General features: G+C 45.4%; 1 protein-coding gene across 1 annotated transcript in view; it reads left to right on the top strand.

Moving 5' to 3' along the window:
* Positions 1-13182: 13182 nt before the first annotated feature.
* Positions 13183-15129, top strand: part of ADAM19 (ADAM metallopeptidase domain 19) — a 70499-nt gene continuing 68552 nt past the window's right edge. Inside the window, exon 1 of the mRNA XM_056847530.1 lies at positions 13183-13288. Coding sequence (XP_056703508.1) covers positions 13183-13288 — 106 coding nt within the window. The remainder of the gene's footprint in view (positions 13289-15129) is intronic.

Genomic DNA, 15129 nt, shown 5'->3' on the forward strand with positions numbered 1-15129 from the left:
CCCTCCTAACAGTTGCCTCCTTGGCCCCATGGTACAATAATCTACCTTTTCCAGTCCTAATAGAGTATGCATTCCCTTGTAACTGTGTTGTTAAACCTACAATTATTTGTAAAGTTTTAAAATCCTTTCCCAAAGTGTTAGCATTGTAGTTGGCATATAATAGCATGATATATCAAATGATAACAGTCATTATTGGAGGATAAAGCACTGAAAAGAATAAAGAGAATGATATGCTTAAGATAGTTTTCACAAACTATGTTAGTATTTCAGTATCAACAGTTCACATGTCTTTTCAATAGCCTTATGTTTTCTGTTTGATAACATACCTGTGCCTTATCACTTCCAAGATATTGTTCCAGCTACAGAACATAATTAAAATAGTTGGGTCCTGTCTACACTGAAGACTACAACCAGATCCTCTGCTTCCATTTTACTTCCTTTGTCAGTGGTGCTTTTACATGAAGGTCTTATTAATAGCCAGAAGCATGCCTTAGCTCCTAAACAGACTTCTGAGTGAAAGCTGATCTTTGTGAATTCTTGTGGCCAAATGTGCTATTTCCCACATAACTATGCCTCTAAAGTTTAAAACAGCTGTTAGCTTATTCCCTCCATCTGACTTTTTCCATCACTCCTGCTTCACTCTCTTTTTATAAACCGCAGCGGTGGTAAGCAGAAATAGAACATTGGTATACTGCTGTTTTACTAAATCCAGACATATTCTCAACTATGAGTTTTTCCCCATTTTTTTTCATTGACTAGCATAGCATTAAATACTAGCTGTTTTATGAATCTGGATCTCAATCCCACATAATATTGAACATTCCTTGTACTTCACAGTGCAATCTTGTACAGAGTTACTTCAGTCTAAGCACGCTGAAATGTGCATAAGGACTCCACTATCTGTCCTGATGAGCCAAATTCTGCTTGGTTTTCTTCTTGAGCAAGGGTCCCCGTGGGTGCCGTGGCGCCCAATGAAAACTTTTCTGATGCTTGCCAAGTGTTCTTCCAAAGTGGGCAGAGCCAGGTGGAGCTTTTGCCCAACAGGGCTATGGAATTAGCTATTAGAGATCTGATTGGCTGGGCAGATTTTAAAAACCGTTGCTATGGCAGCATCTGCCATCGCAGCACAAAGATCTTAACTTCAGTCATGAACATAAGCTGTGTGTACACATGAAAATATTTTTAAACGATATGTTCACTTGAAAAGGCATCCTGTTAAACAGAGCTTCTGCCTGAAATGTTGGAGTCTCTGACAGAGTTATGCATGACCTCATTCCCGGACATTTTGTGGTTGCCTACACCTTAGAGCAACTTTTTCATGGCTGTCCTTGCCTCCTGTAGCAGCCATTTTGTAGTTGCGCCCACCACCCTGTGTCAAAATTCCAAAGGTTCCTGCAGGCGCAAAAAGGTTGGGGATCCTTGCTCTTGAGGAACAGGGTTTTTTTAATCCCTTGATTATCACTCTTCAACAAACACAGAACTTGATCCCGTGAGGTGAGCTGGAGTCTCCATGTAGGGCCATCAGATTTTAGAGGCATTTCTATAACAGCATCCTTACAGAAATGGACGGCAAACCACCTCTGAATGCCTCTTGCCTTCAAAACCCTACTGGGTCGCCATAAGACAGTTGTGACTTGATGGCACACACACAAAAAAGTATTCTGTAAATGCTCTAAGTCTCTTTCTTTTTTCGTCGTACACCCCAGGGTGGAGTCCTAGTGTTCAAAACAGGTTCTGGGAGTAAGTCCCGCATGCCAAGTCTAAAATTGCAGGGGGTCCCCCCAAAGCACTCCAGTGTCAAGAACCTGTGGATGTGGCACCTGACTCCCTCTCAGCTGACAGTAACAGAAACATTCTGCCTAAAACCAATCTGTTCTCCAGCGATGGAAGGCATTTTTTTAAAAAATTCCATTTTCCTGAACAAACACCAATAGATGAGTTAGATATACACCCAAGTAATTCTCTGAATCGCTGTATTACTTTAACAGCCATTCTTCTCTGTCAGCCTGCTTTTTTATTAGCCCAAAATGAATAGAGGCGGCGACACCCACCCACCCCCATTTTCAAGTGAAGTTTGCAAATGCGGACCCTCTGTCTGAGTTTGCTGGGATTCGTTCTGCTGTACAATCCGATCCTCTACTAAGTGCCACGTGAGCAAGAGTGGATTGCCCTTCAGCCTCCTGCCAGCATGTGCTGCTAGCACAGCAGAGAGCCAAACAAAGCTGCATTGTGACTGTGAAAGACAGTCATGCTCCCCAGCTGTGCCGGCACAGCTGCTCTGTGGCCACAGCACAGCAAGAGGTAGAAGGAGGTGGAGAAGGAGGCATAAATCATAGAAAGGAAAGCAGGGGTGTGGCCCAGTTAGGTGGTCTGGCACAGACCTTGTTTGACTAACGCAAATGAAACCCTGTTGCTGTGAAATGCAGTGAAGTGGTTTTCACCATGCTCAGCCGCCTCTGATCATTCAAAGCCACCTCTCTCCCAGGTAAAATGGGACGACCATTCATTTATAAGACTAGCAGTGCTATCCTAAGCAGAATTTTATATTTCTAAGTCTGCTTAGAAGGGTGTAGCTCTGCTTAGGATGGTTTGTAAAAGGACAGAGTTACTCCTGAGAGTTACTTACTCCATGCAGAGTTAATCCCAGCCTGTTCCAATCTAAGCTCCCTAAACTCTCGCAGTTTAAGTTCCAAACTCTCACACCTAAGACCAGTCCACTCCTGTCTAAGTCCAGTCACTCCAGTCTAAGCTCCAGAGTTACTCCATGCGGAGGTACTCCTGTCTAAGACCATTGATCTGAATGGGTTTAGAGTGGGTTGCACTGTAAGACTGATTCCAGAGTACACAGATCAATTCTCTCCTGAATGAAATGGCAGCTTCAGACAGTGAACTCTGTGGCATCACATTATCTCAAGAGTTTCTTCCACTCCCCTATCTATGCACTTCCCAGGCACTGCCCCAGATCTCTAGGAATGTCCAAAGCTGGAGCTGGCAACCCTACATAGCTGAAGTATTTGTTGATGTATCTGAGAGTAAGTTTCAGTAATAGCTTGGGCCCGGTTTTATAATTGGGATCTTTCAAGAGCCATAAAGAAACACCGCAAGAATAAAAGATATATGGATGATGCTCATAGTGAGAAAAGGGTGCTTGCGAAATAGTACTGCTAGAATTAAATGCATGGTATATTTAGCCAAATCTCTTGGCCTCTCCCTCTGAAATTATCTGAATAGGCTGAAGAATATTTTATGTACAGCATACTCTATGCACAGCTGGCCAGTAACAGAGTATATTTTTGTACAGGGGGTTTCCTGTGACACACAAAGAGAGCAAAGCTCACATTACTAGAAGCCGAAATACTACCATATAGCATATGTAATTATATCAGGCTTTCTATTTTTCTAACCTATTAACGCTCTTAAAAATGCAAATGTTTAAGGACAAAAAATATGAAGGTTATCTTTCCATATTTTGGTTACATCTATAGTTCTTTGAATGATGAAATGGGGAACCTTGGAATTTTGGAAACTGAGTTGCCAACCTGATATGAGCATGAGGCCTTGGGGTGGAATCTTCTGGCTCAGAGTCTGGAGAACATCCCAGGGAGAAGACCAGCAGTTTTTAGCAGGGCAAGGGGTCCAAAGTCTGTCTATTCCTCAAGGGCTTCACGAGAGTGGTGTGGGGACAAGACAAGCCTTGTCCCTTGTTTGTCTGGCAACTGCCTTTAAAGCACAATTGCAACAACAGTTGGACAGGGTGTGTGTGTGTGTATTTCTAGTGAGTCAACAACCCTGTTTGGAAGACAGGACATCTACTATGCCTCAGCTTGTCTTGAAACACTGGACCCAGTGGTAGAAGTTGTTCAGTAATCATAGCCCACACAAACAGCTATAGTCCCTGCTTTGTGGAAATATTCATTTATGCATGTTTTTACAAAGATTTGTTCCTTGGTATGAGAAAAAAGCTCGTGATTCACTGCTCTGTACTTTATTAGAAATATGGGTTGTTGTTTTTAAAAAGGAATCAGCATGTATATCTGAAGAAGAATATTTGAAACTGAGTTGCTGGCATACCATCATGGAATTTTGACCTCTGAACTTTTGGGGGAATTGTATGTAAATCACCTTTCAATTGTTATTCATTCATCTTTGTATGCTTCTTTTATGCACCTTTACTATTTCTGTACTATGAGTGATAATAGACATTGTTATCTTCTACTGTATATATTATTTGAATATAGTATTTTTGATCAGTGGACTCAAGGTTACACATTTCTTTCCAACTATATGTTATGCTCTTCTGTACTTTTGCATTTTTGTTTTGTCTGCTTATAAAGAGAGGTCCATAGTGCTGTAATTCTGGGCAAATGGCCCATAGTGCAGTAGTTTCCCAACAACTGTCTAAAAGGGTTTGTCATGGAAGGAAATCCACCTTATACAGTCCTTCTTGAGCACAAGACTGTGTGGGAAAGTGCCTTCATATGCCAGCCTTCAGGGTCCTGCAGCCAGTTTCCCTGTCCTGGCATGATGGATTGTGTGGGGTGCTGTCACCAAACAGCTCACCAACTCCACTCTGCATCCACGCTGGGGAGGGGCCGTGGCTCAGTGGTAGAGCATCTGCTTGGCACGCAGAAGGTCTCAGGTTCAATCCTGGCATCTCCAGTTAAAGGGACTAGGCAAGTAGGTGATGTGAAAGACCTCTGCCTGAGACCCTGGAGAGCCACTGCCAGTCTGAGTGGACAATACAGACTTGATGGACCAAGGGTCTGATGCAGTATAAGGCAGCTTCGTGTGTTCACACAGCGAGGATTCCCCATTGTGCACTCAAGGCTGCTGTAAAGGCAGAAGCTTTTACAGTAGAAACAAAACATCCACACGGGGTATGTATGTGTTGGGGGGGGGTTCTTGGAGGTTTCTTTGGTATCCCCTCATACCTGTCATGTTCCCACCACCATGCTGATGGGCTTTATGTCAGCTGCTTTTTTTTTAAGCAGCAATGTCTACAGTAATATAGCAAGTATCAATACTTTTAAAGCTGGGGGAAAGCCTGTCCCAGTTGTGTAAGAGAGAGGAATGGTGAGCCTGAGGGGATATCAAAGGGAAATGGCATCAATGTGGGTGGAAGTTTCAAAAATCCACACTTTTCACCAACCCATTGGGCAAACCGGCTCAGACAATGACCTTTCTGGAAAGATCGTAGCAAAGTAGGTTTGAGCAAGATTGCAGAGAAGCAGGGGAAAACCTGGACACTTGCGTGACCGTGTTGTTGAGATGCTCTGGAGAGAGAAAAAATTGCTTCTGTCTAGGCAGGATGGAGCAAAACATTTGTGTGGAAGCAGCCTCACTTAGGTAAATGTGGAATCACTCAGGCCTACCAGGAAGACTTTCTGGGATCAAGCAAGAAGCAAGTTCTTCCATTCTGGATACAAACAATAGTTTGTGAAAGAACTAAAAGTCTGAGAGTGGTTATAAACTTATTTGTTTTATCACATTGTCTTCTCTAGTCAAATATATTTTTCAGACTTTTCATTCAATACAAAGCCTATTTACTACAGGCAAAAGTGAAATGAGTATACACTCAATGGGCGAAAACGCACGATCGCTTGAGCCTCCTTTCTTCCCTGTTCCAGCCAGGATTCAGCCAGGATCGAACTCACGTTTGTGCGTTCGATCCTGGCTGGATCCTGGCTGGAACAGGGAAGAAAGGAGGCTCAAGCGACCGTGCGTTTTCGCCCAATGTCAGCTCTCTCTAGTATCTGATAGCAGGAGAGAAGCCCAGATCTGTCTCTGGAGGGTCGGTGGGTTTCAAGGGTTATCATGGCGGGGTGTGTGCCTGAAAGAACGTGAGTTCAAATTTTCCATCAGCTACAAATGATTTCTGGAGTCCCTTTCAACTTTATTAGTCAAGGCGGATGTATTTTTCTTAGCATCATAAATGTGAACAAATGGAATAAAAGATATCACACACTGCTGTGGCTCAGATAATATCGTTTCAAGCTTTCTTCTTTGGGGGTTAAGAAGTTCCAGGGCAGTCTTGTACACAATAAATTTTCTCAGAGGAGACTACTAGAGATTTATGGCACCTTCTGTAACAGAGTGTTTTTCCCCCCAATACACAGGCTGAACAGATGGGAAGCTGGCAGGCATGCTGGTGCCACTTGTCCTCAAGAAATATTAGCCCCCAACTTCAGTATCTGAGATTCTCTTTCTACAGGAGCAGGCTGGGAAGTGAAAATGGCCCTGGAGCAAAGCAAGCTGAGCTGCCCCTGCTGTGTTAGGCCAGCTCAGCAGCACCAAAAGTGAGCATTGGCTCATCCATTGCTGCCTCCTGCAAACTGGCAGCAGTGAGGGAGGACGCCACGGGCAAATGTCATTGCCACTGAAGGGTCTGAGCCAAGTGGGGTGAGTAGGGTTGCCAACCTCTAGGTGCTAGCTGGAGATCTCCCGCTTTGCAACTGGTCTCCAGCTGATAGGGATCAGTACACCTGGAGAAAATGGCTGCTTTGGCAATTGGACTCTATGGCATTGAAGTCTCTCCTCTACCCAAACCTGGACTCTATGGCATTGAAGCCTTGCCCCTACCCAAACCCTGCCCTTTTCAGGCTCTGCCCAAAAAACCCCCCACCAGTGGCGAAGAGGGACCTGGCAACCCTACCCCTGAGGCTGAGTTGCGGGGCCTTGGCTCTGCTTTCTCTTGGCCAGCAGCAGCCCACCATTAAAATTTCCTTGTAAGTTAAATGGCCAATCCATCCCGATCTACCTACGTCTTATCGAACTTAACGAGCAAGTTCCAAATTTAGACTGTTTTGGTCTCTTCTGCTCATATTGGGGAGAAAAAATGTTTCCTTCACATATCTCCTCCTCCCTTCCAATGGGTGGAGTGTGACACAGTGGCTTAGTACAACCACTAGGATCACATTGCCCACAACAAAATGTTTGGTTATACATAAAACTGTAAAGCAATGGTGAGACTTGTTTTGCATAAATAAGATATATACCTGTTCTTGTTTAGAAATTTGAGCACCTATGGGCCAAAGCACGTGGGTGAATCAAAACAAGTCCCAAATTATTATTTTTTTAAAATTCAAACCCCATGTTTAGTTGATATATACAAGCTCCTAATTTTATGAGGAGAAAGAATAAATTTAGCTATAGAGTGTGCTTCCCTTAGTGCTACAAGCCAAGAGAAATAAAAGTTGAAAATAATGCAAGCAAACATTATTATATATACATTCCTGGTTCATCACAAGATTTAGGTGGTTTCTACATGAGGGCAGGCTTGTATAGCTTCCCTGCTGCTGTATGAATATGAACGTTTATATTTTACATTTGTTTTGTGTATTGAAATACAACTTTTAAAAGGAGGTGTAAGGAATTCACAGGCTACCCTGATGGCACACATTTGATCCTTTCTCTGAACTCCTGACTACATGCAGGCTGATGCTGATGAGGCTGCAGCAGAACTAGAGACAGCTGTGCCTAGTAGAAGGTAGTCAAGGCATACCTTAGATAAGAACTGCTGTAAACAGAGAAGCTGGCAGCCAGGGTACCCTTTAAACTTTTAGAGAAGAGCTTGGGTGGACCAGCTGTGAAGTCAGACACCCCAAAGTTCCCCTGCCAGTAGTTATCTCCCTGTCCCCCCCCCCCCCCGCCACGTACCACGAGGGCAAAAGAAAATGGCCATTGCAAAGTCAGGGGCAGGAAAAATGGCTGCACTGGGCAAATCCAAACTTTCCCACTCACATGGCAGTTATTCTGTAGGCAGGGCCAGACAGGTCTCTGCAAGTGGCTGAACTCTCAGGCTTGGACAGAGAGGTTTGAGCATTAACAGGAGCTGGAACAAGGATACAGACTTGTGCCTAGTGAACCAAACAATCCAGCAAGCTTCCCCTCCCAGCCCAAGGCTTAAATAAGTTGAGAGGCCAGCCGCTCCCTCCACCAGCTCTGGAAGGAGCACCTGGAACTCAATTTGTCCAGGCTTACCTGGGGCCAGAATCCTGCAAAGGATTACATCTGTCATGAGCTGGACCAGGTGGAGCCAGGGCTGCCTAGCCTGGTACTGCTCCTTCTTTGGGCTATCTTGGCACAAGCCTGCTGCCTCCACCACTCCTGCTGGGTAGGGATGGATTCTGTTGGGCTTGTGGACTGAGTCCTGGACTGGAGCTTACTTGCCCCAAGACCTGGGGGAACAGAGGGAGGTTCTGACAGAGGAGCTCCCACTGCAGGTTCCTCAGAAAGCCAGTGTGGTGTAATGGTTAAGAGCAGTGGACTCTAACCTGGAGAGCTTGTTTGATTCCCCACTCCTCCACATAACCCCTGCTGGGCAAGTCACAGTTCTCTCAGAACTCTCTCAGCCCCACCTACCTCACAAGGTGCCTGTTGTGGGGAAAGGAAGGGATTGCAATTGTAAACTGCTTTGAGACTCCTTAAGGTAGAAAAGCAGAGTATAAAAACCAGCTCTTCTTCTCCTCCTCCTCCTCTGGGACAAGTTCTGGAGAAGCTTCCACTGCAGGTTTCTCATGGGTAAGCTCTGGAGCAGATGAACCAGGGGCATCTGCCCTGTAGGGGTCTTATGGAGCTTCTGCTGTCCCCCTAGTAAGGTTACCAGGTCCCCACTGGCCAGGGATGGGGGTAGGACTGCCAGATCCAGGTTGGGAAACTCCTGGAGATTTGGGGATAGAGCCTGGGAAGGACAGAGACATCAGTGGTGTACAATGCCATAGAGTCCACCCTCTAGCATCCATTTTCTCTAGGCAAATTGATCTCTATAGTCTGAAAATGAGCTATAATTTCAGGGGATCCCCAGGTCCCACATGGAGGCTGACATCCCCTATCCCTGGCTTCCCAGTGTACCCTAGCTTTTCTCTGATCTTCCCCAAACCTGCTTTGTTCCAACGTTTTGTTGGCAACCATATATATATTCCTGGTTCATTGTGAGAGTAAGGTTTTTTCCATATGGGGACAGGCTAGAGCAGTTTCCCTGTTGCAGCAGAGGGGATTTAGGAAATATCAAAGAAGAGCCAGGGAAACCCCAGGAAGTGTGCGATGATGCTGGGGAAGCAGAAACAAACCCACTTTCCAACTGTATCAAACAAGGAGTGAATAACCCACATGGAAATGACTTAAAGGAAATGTCTGGAGACACAGAACCACTCTATTCCAGATGATATATTTAAATAAAATGCAGCAACTCAGAACATCCTTTTACTAGCATGTTTTACAAGAATTTCAGCCCATCAAGAGAGTTTGAAATATAGGATGAGACAGAAAATCATTATTTCTAGCTAGCATATTTTTCTTCTAAATGGGTCCTTTATTCTCCTTCACTCTGGTTGATTGATATATGTTCCGTTGCTCCTAATCAATGTGCATATAGATCTTCAAACCACCGCTCTTTTGAATGTTTTTGCTCGTTGCTTTCCTACACACCGTCACTTTGTCAACACAGAAGGAAACCAGAGGTCTTTAGAGAGAGAAAGAGGTCAGTCTTCTTCTTGAGGGTTTGAATAGGGAGGTATGGTCTCTTGAGGTTTTCACAAAAGCATTTTCAAATTTAATACATGTCCAACCTGATCTTTTTTTAAAAAAAAGTGAAACAAAGTCTCATGGATTTCCATAGAACTTAATTCCTTGCTTAAGGTAGCAGCATGAGGCTCATGCTTTTGAGGCAGAGCTCCCATCTGATTTGCTTCAGGGTCTGTTGATCCTTTCCATATGCTAATGAATGCAGGGAGCTTACCCAGACAATACTGCAGGGGTGGAGTGCCTGTGCCACTATTGCCAATTCCTCATGCTTTTACAGTTCAGATGGTTTTGTCTTTCCAAAGACATTGCTATGTAAGTATCAGCCACCTTATTGGATGCTGTCTATGACAGTGGTTCTTAGCTGGGGGGGGCATGGAGTTACTGCAAATCCATACGCACACGAAGCATTGTCATTTGGATCTTTTTGTTATTACGTGTTTTCTCAATCAACCAATATTAATAGTATAACTATTATCATGTGGGGGGACCCACAATTTTTTTTGATGTTAAAAAAGGTCCGTATACTCAAAAAGGTTGGGAACACCTAGCCTATGATATCACTGTGAGGGACCATCCAATACTAGTTCCTCTCTCTTCTAGCTGCAAGATTTTGGATCCCCAATATGCCATCATATTTCCTATTACTATGTATGGGTGTGAAAGCTGGACAGCGAAGAAAGCTGATAGGAAGAAAATAGATTCCTTTGAAATGTGGTGTTGGAGGAGAGTGTTACGGATACCGTGGACTGCCAAAAAACAAATCAGTGGGTTATAGATCAAATCAAGCCTGAATTGACCCTAGAAGCGAAAATGACTAAACTGAGGCTATCGTATTTTGGTCACATCATGAGACGACAAGAGTCACTGGAAAAGACAGTCATGCTAGGAAAAGTTGAGGGCAGCAGGAAAAGAGGAAGACCCAAAAAGAGATGGACTGAATCACTAAAGGAAGCCACAGCCCTCAATTTGCAAGATCTGAGCAAGGCTGTCAAAGATAGGACATTTTGGAGGACTTTCATTCATAGGGTCGCCATGAGTCGGAAGCGACTTGACGGCACTTAACACACACACATCATCTGAGGAAATGCTTTCTCCTGTTTTTTCTCCTATCCGCAAGACTGTGCATTTATCTGCTTCAATGTTAAAAAAAAAAAAAAGACTGCCTCTCATCTATTAAAATGGCTTTCCTCTGGCACGAAGGCCAAATTCACACTGAAATATTGTTGAAGGCTTTCATGGTCAGAGTTCATTGGTCCTTGTAGGTTATCGGGGCTGTGTGACCGTGGTCTTAGTATTTTCTTTCCTGAAGTTTTGCCAGCAACTGTGGCAGGCATCTTCAGAGGAGTTGTTACTTCTCTGAAGATGCCGGCCACAGCTGCTGGCAAAACGTCAGGAAAGAAAATACCAAGACCACGGTCACACAGCCTGGATAGCTCACACTGAAATGTACAAAAGATGGTTTGAAATGCCCTCGCAGTGGCTATCTGAACCAGAACTGGTGTCAAGACTCAGCCAGAGCCAGCAGCCTGAGGGTCCACCTTGGACTTGCGCATTCATCCCCAGAAGGAAATTGCTTGATCTTGGAGTCCAAGAGGCAGAAGAGCAAAGCCAGCGTGGTGTAGTGGTTAAGAGCAGTGGTTTGGAGTCAGGTTTGATTCCCCACTCCTCTACATGAGCGGGGGAGGCTAATCTGGTGAACTGGATTTGTTTCCCCACTCCTACACACAAAGCAAGCTGGATGACCTTGGGCAAGTTAAGAGCTCTCTCCTCCCCACCTACCTACAGCTCTCTCAGCCCCACCTACCTACAGGGTGTCTGTTGTGGGGAGGGGAAGGGAAGGTGATTGTAAGCCAGTTTGAGTCTGCCTTAAGTGGTAGAGAAAGTTGGCAGATAAAAAACCAACTCTTCTTCTTCATTCAGGCCCCTACAAACCCTGGTAGCATCGACAGGGCATGAGTGAGCCACACTCCACTTATACCTTCCATATGCCTCTTTACAGGTAAACAGGAGGAAGCAGAGCTCTGTTCTTTCAAACCCTGGCAATGCCTCCAGGCCTAGAAACAGCCATGTGCCACCTCCTCCTGCTGAATGAAATGTGCACATGGAATTTATTACTAGATAGGAATTAGATAGGAATTAGTATATTTAAATAAAAAGAGCCCAGTGGCGCAGAGTGGTAAGCTGCAGGACTGCAGTCCAAGCTCTGATCATGACCTGAGTTCAATCCCAACAGAAGTCAGTTACAGGTAGCCGGCTCAAGGTTGACTCAGCCTTCCATCCTTCTGAGGTCAGTAAAATGAGTATCCAGCTTGCTGGGGGTAAAGGGAAGATGACTGGGGAAGGCACTGGCAAACCACCCTGCAAACAAAGTCTGCCTAGGAAATGTTGGGATGTGACGTCACTCCATGGGTCAGGAATGACCCAGTGCTTGCACAGGGGACCTTTATCTAGGAATTAGTATGAGGATCACCTAAGTCTATAATTCTACACCTGAACCTTCTACTGGAAGAGATATAAAAAAGGGCGAGAGTCCAGTAGCACCTTAAAGACTAACAAAAATATTTTCTGGTAGGGTATGAGCTTTCGTGAGCCACAGCTCACTTCTGAAGAAGTTTTCCAAGTCACTGTATCTCCATGCTGCAGAGAACCAAGCCGAAATACTTAAAATGCTGTTTCAGTAGAATAAGTACAGATGCAGGAAAGCGGTGTAACACGTTAAGATTTAGTTCTGCCTGCGGGACTCCTCGACCGCTCTGTGCGGGAGCTACCCAGGGTCCCGGCTCCTTGCAGCCAAACCCCATCCCGCCTCTAGAGGGCGATCAAGCAGCTTCGGAGGCTCGCCGAGTTCTCACGTCGCCGGCAGCTCGAGGTCACAGAAACTAGCAATGAAGTCTTATCATGCCGCTGGAAGATGGGCACCATTCCCCAAAAGCGGAAGGCGCCCCGGGCTCTTTTTGATGCTTATTCGAGGGAGTGGGAGATTTTGGGCGAAAACGCCGGGTCGCTTTATCCTCCTTTAACCCCTGTTTTAGCCAGGATCGAACGCATGCGTTTCACCTAACGTGCGTTCGATCCTGGCTAAAACAGGGATTAAAGGAGGATAAAGCGAACCTGCGTTTTGGCCCTCTGTTAACCTGAGCGTATGCCCCCCCCTTTTTTTTTTTTTGCACAATTGATCCGAGAGGGCCCGCAATCGGTTTCAGACCCCTTTAAACAGCGGGCTGAGACGGCCGCTGCTGCTCGGGAGACGGCGGCAGCAAGAGCAGCAGGGCGGTCTTTGGAACGCCGGAGCCGGGATGTCAGGAAAACGCGCTGCATCTCTAAGCCCCGCCCACCGGTCCCTTAAAGGCTCGATGGGAGCCTCATGGTTGGAGGGCTTCTTGGGTTGCTTCTGCGACGTCACTGGGCCACATCTGGATTGGAATGGTGAACGCTGCTCTCCGTAGGCTCATTCTGATAAGGCATCCGAGCTCTGGGCTGCTGTTCTCTCTCTCTCTTTTTTTTTTTGGGGGGGGGTGCATGTGTGCGCGCAAAACCGACGGGTTGGCGGCTTGCCCTGCCGTAGGTGCGCGCATCCTAGCAGCAGAAGATTAAAAAGGCCGCCGCAGCAGCAGTCCTTGGCTATGGAGGCTGTGCCTCCCTGAAATAGCCCAGCCAACCATGGGAGGGATCATGCCCGGTGCTACGGAGCGAGCCTTGGTTTCTTCTGTTTCTGTCCTCTTGCTTTGGCTGAGGCCGTTTCCAGCTCAGGCGTCGGGAGAGAGAGGTAAATCTGAGAAGGGCAAAATGTATGATCTGGCTATAGCGACTGGGGTGTGATGGACTGGAAATATTGGGAACCATTAGTGCAGCATGTTTATATCTTGGAATATGAGATGGTATGTAAGGGTGGCGAGCTTAACGGGCGTCTTCTGTTGTGGGAAGGTTTTGGTGTCTCTGGTAAGATAACTTTTTTTGTTGTTGAGACACTGTCCTTCAGTGCTGCTACTCTGAAGATGCCGGCCACAGCTGCTGGCGAAACGTCAGGAGAGAAAATACCAAGACCACGGTCACCCAGCCCGGATAACCTACAAGAACCAATTTTGTTTGTTTGTTTGTTTGCTGTGTTCACGAACAACAGGTGTAGGATGAACCCAGAGGGAAAGGGTTAATGCTTACCTCTCTCTCTCTCCCTGGCTTGTTTGGTTCCCAGATTAGAATTGAGAAGCAATTTGTTTGTGAAAGAGTGTGCAACAGGTATGCCTCAGAGAGTGTTACAGAAATAGAAGCGCTGTTTTATTTTCCCCGGGTCCCTTTGTGACATGCTAAACAGTACATCCTCAGAACTGGCTGAGGTGGTGGATGGTAATGGTGATGAAAAGTGCAGCTCTAGAAATGGGTAAAATGCTGGAGCCTTTAATTGCAGATGACTCATAGTATCCCCTTAATCATCGGTCCCTTACAGTGAGTTAGAAAAGGGGGGCTCAGTTCCAAAAACAAGATGTTCTGGGATTCAGCTTACACCCCCTACCCTGCATATTTATATTGCACCTTTCTTCCATCATCAGACTCAAGGTGCACATGAACATGCATGCCAATGCGTTTTCTGAGCCAGGTAGTTGGTCTGTCAAGGTCACTGTAATCTGCCCTGCTGAGCAGCAGCTTGCCAAGGTCTTAGGTTTTTAATATACATATATCACCTTTAATGGGAGATGCTGGGAACTGAACTTGGGACCTTCTGCATGCCAAGCAGATGCTCAGCCACTGAGCTATGGCCCCAGAAGTGATTCCCACCTGGGCACAGAGGAAAGCGGTAGCTGCTTGGCTTCAGCAAAGTTGTTGGATGATTTCCAACCAAGGCCATTTATGCGTGGGAGGTTTTGCCTTAGATTTGCCACTCTCTAGATCACTGTTTCCCAACCGGGGGTCTGAGAACTAAATTAAGGTCCGCAAAACAAAGTTATAAAATTCCCGGAATATAACCAGACCAAATCAAAAGATACCCAAAAGCTGATTCGCAATCGTTTTGGTATTGCTGTTGAAGAGGTTGCAGAAGAAATCCAGGAAGAGCTCATTGAATTCCAAAATGATAGGCACTGTAAGGATGCGTTTGAATCAGTTTCTCTTGAAGAGTTCTGGTGTAAAAAAGCAATTTCATATCCTATAGTTCGGGGATTCACCTTGCGATATCTTATGCTCTTCTCCACAACTTATTTATGCGAACAAAGTTTTCTGCTTTGCTTATAATTAAGAACAAGACCAGAAATCGATTGGAAGCAAGTGATGATATTCGTGTAGCTCTGAGCAACAGTATTAGCCCCAGAACTGCCCATCTTGTAAAAAGGATGCAAGCTCAAAAATCACATTGATTTTCAATTAAATGTTCTCTATTATAAAAAATATATTCAAATACTTAATGTTTAACTAACGTTTTCCCCATCTGAATTCTCAGAACTCTGCACGGGCGGTTTATTGTTGAGTACTGGGAATTTGGATGGGGGAAATGTGCATCTAGAGAGTGGCAAATCCAAGGCGAAACCTCTCATGCATAAATGGCCCAAGTGTACGGGGACAGCCTTTGGTTACTCATTGATGAGGGAAAGACACTCTGCAGCCATTTATACATGA

Source organism: Euleptes europaea, chromosome 1, assembly GCF_029931775.1.
Source record: "Euleptes europaea isolate rEulEur1 chromosome 1, rEulEur1.hap1, whole genome shotgun sequence".
In the NCBI taxonomy this organism is placed as follows: Eukaryota; Metazoa; Chordata; class Lepidosauria; order Squamata; family Sphaerodactylidae; genus Euleptes; species Euleptes europaea.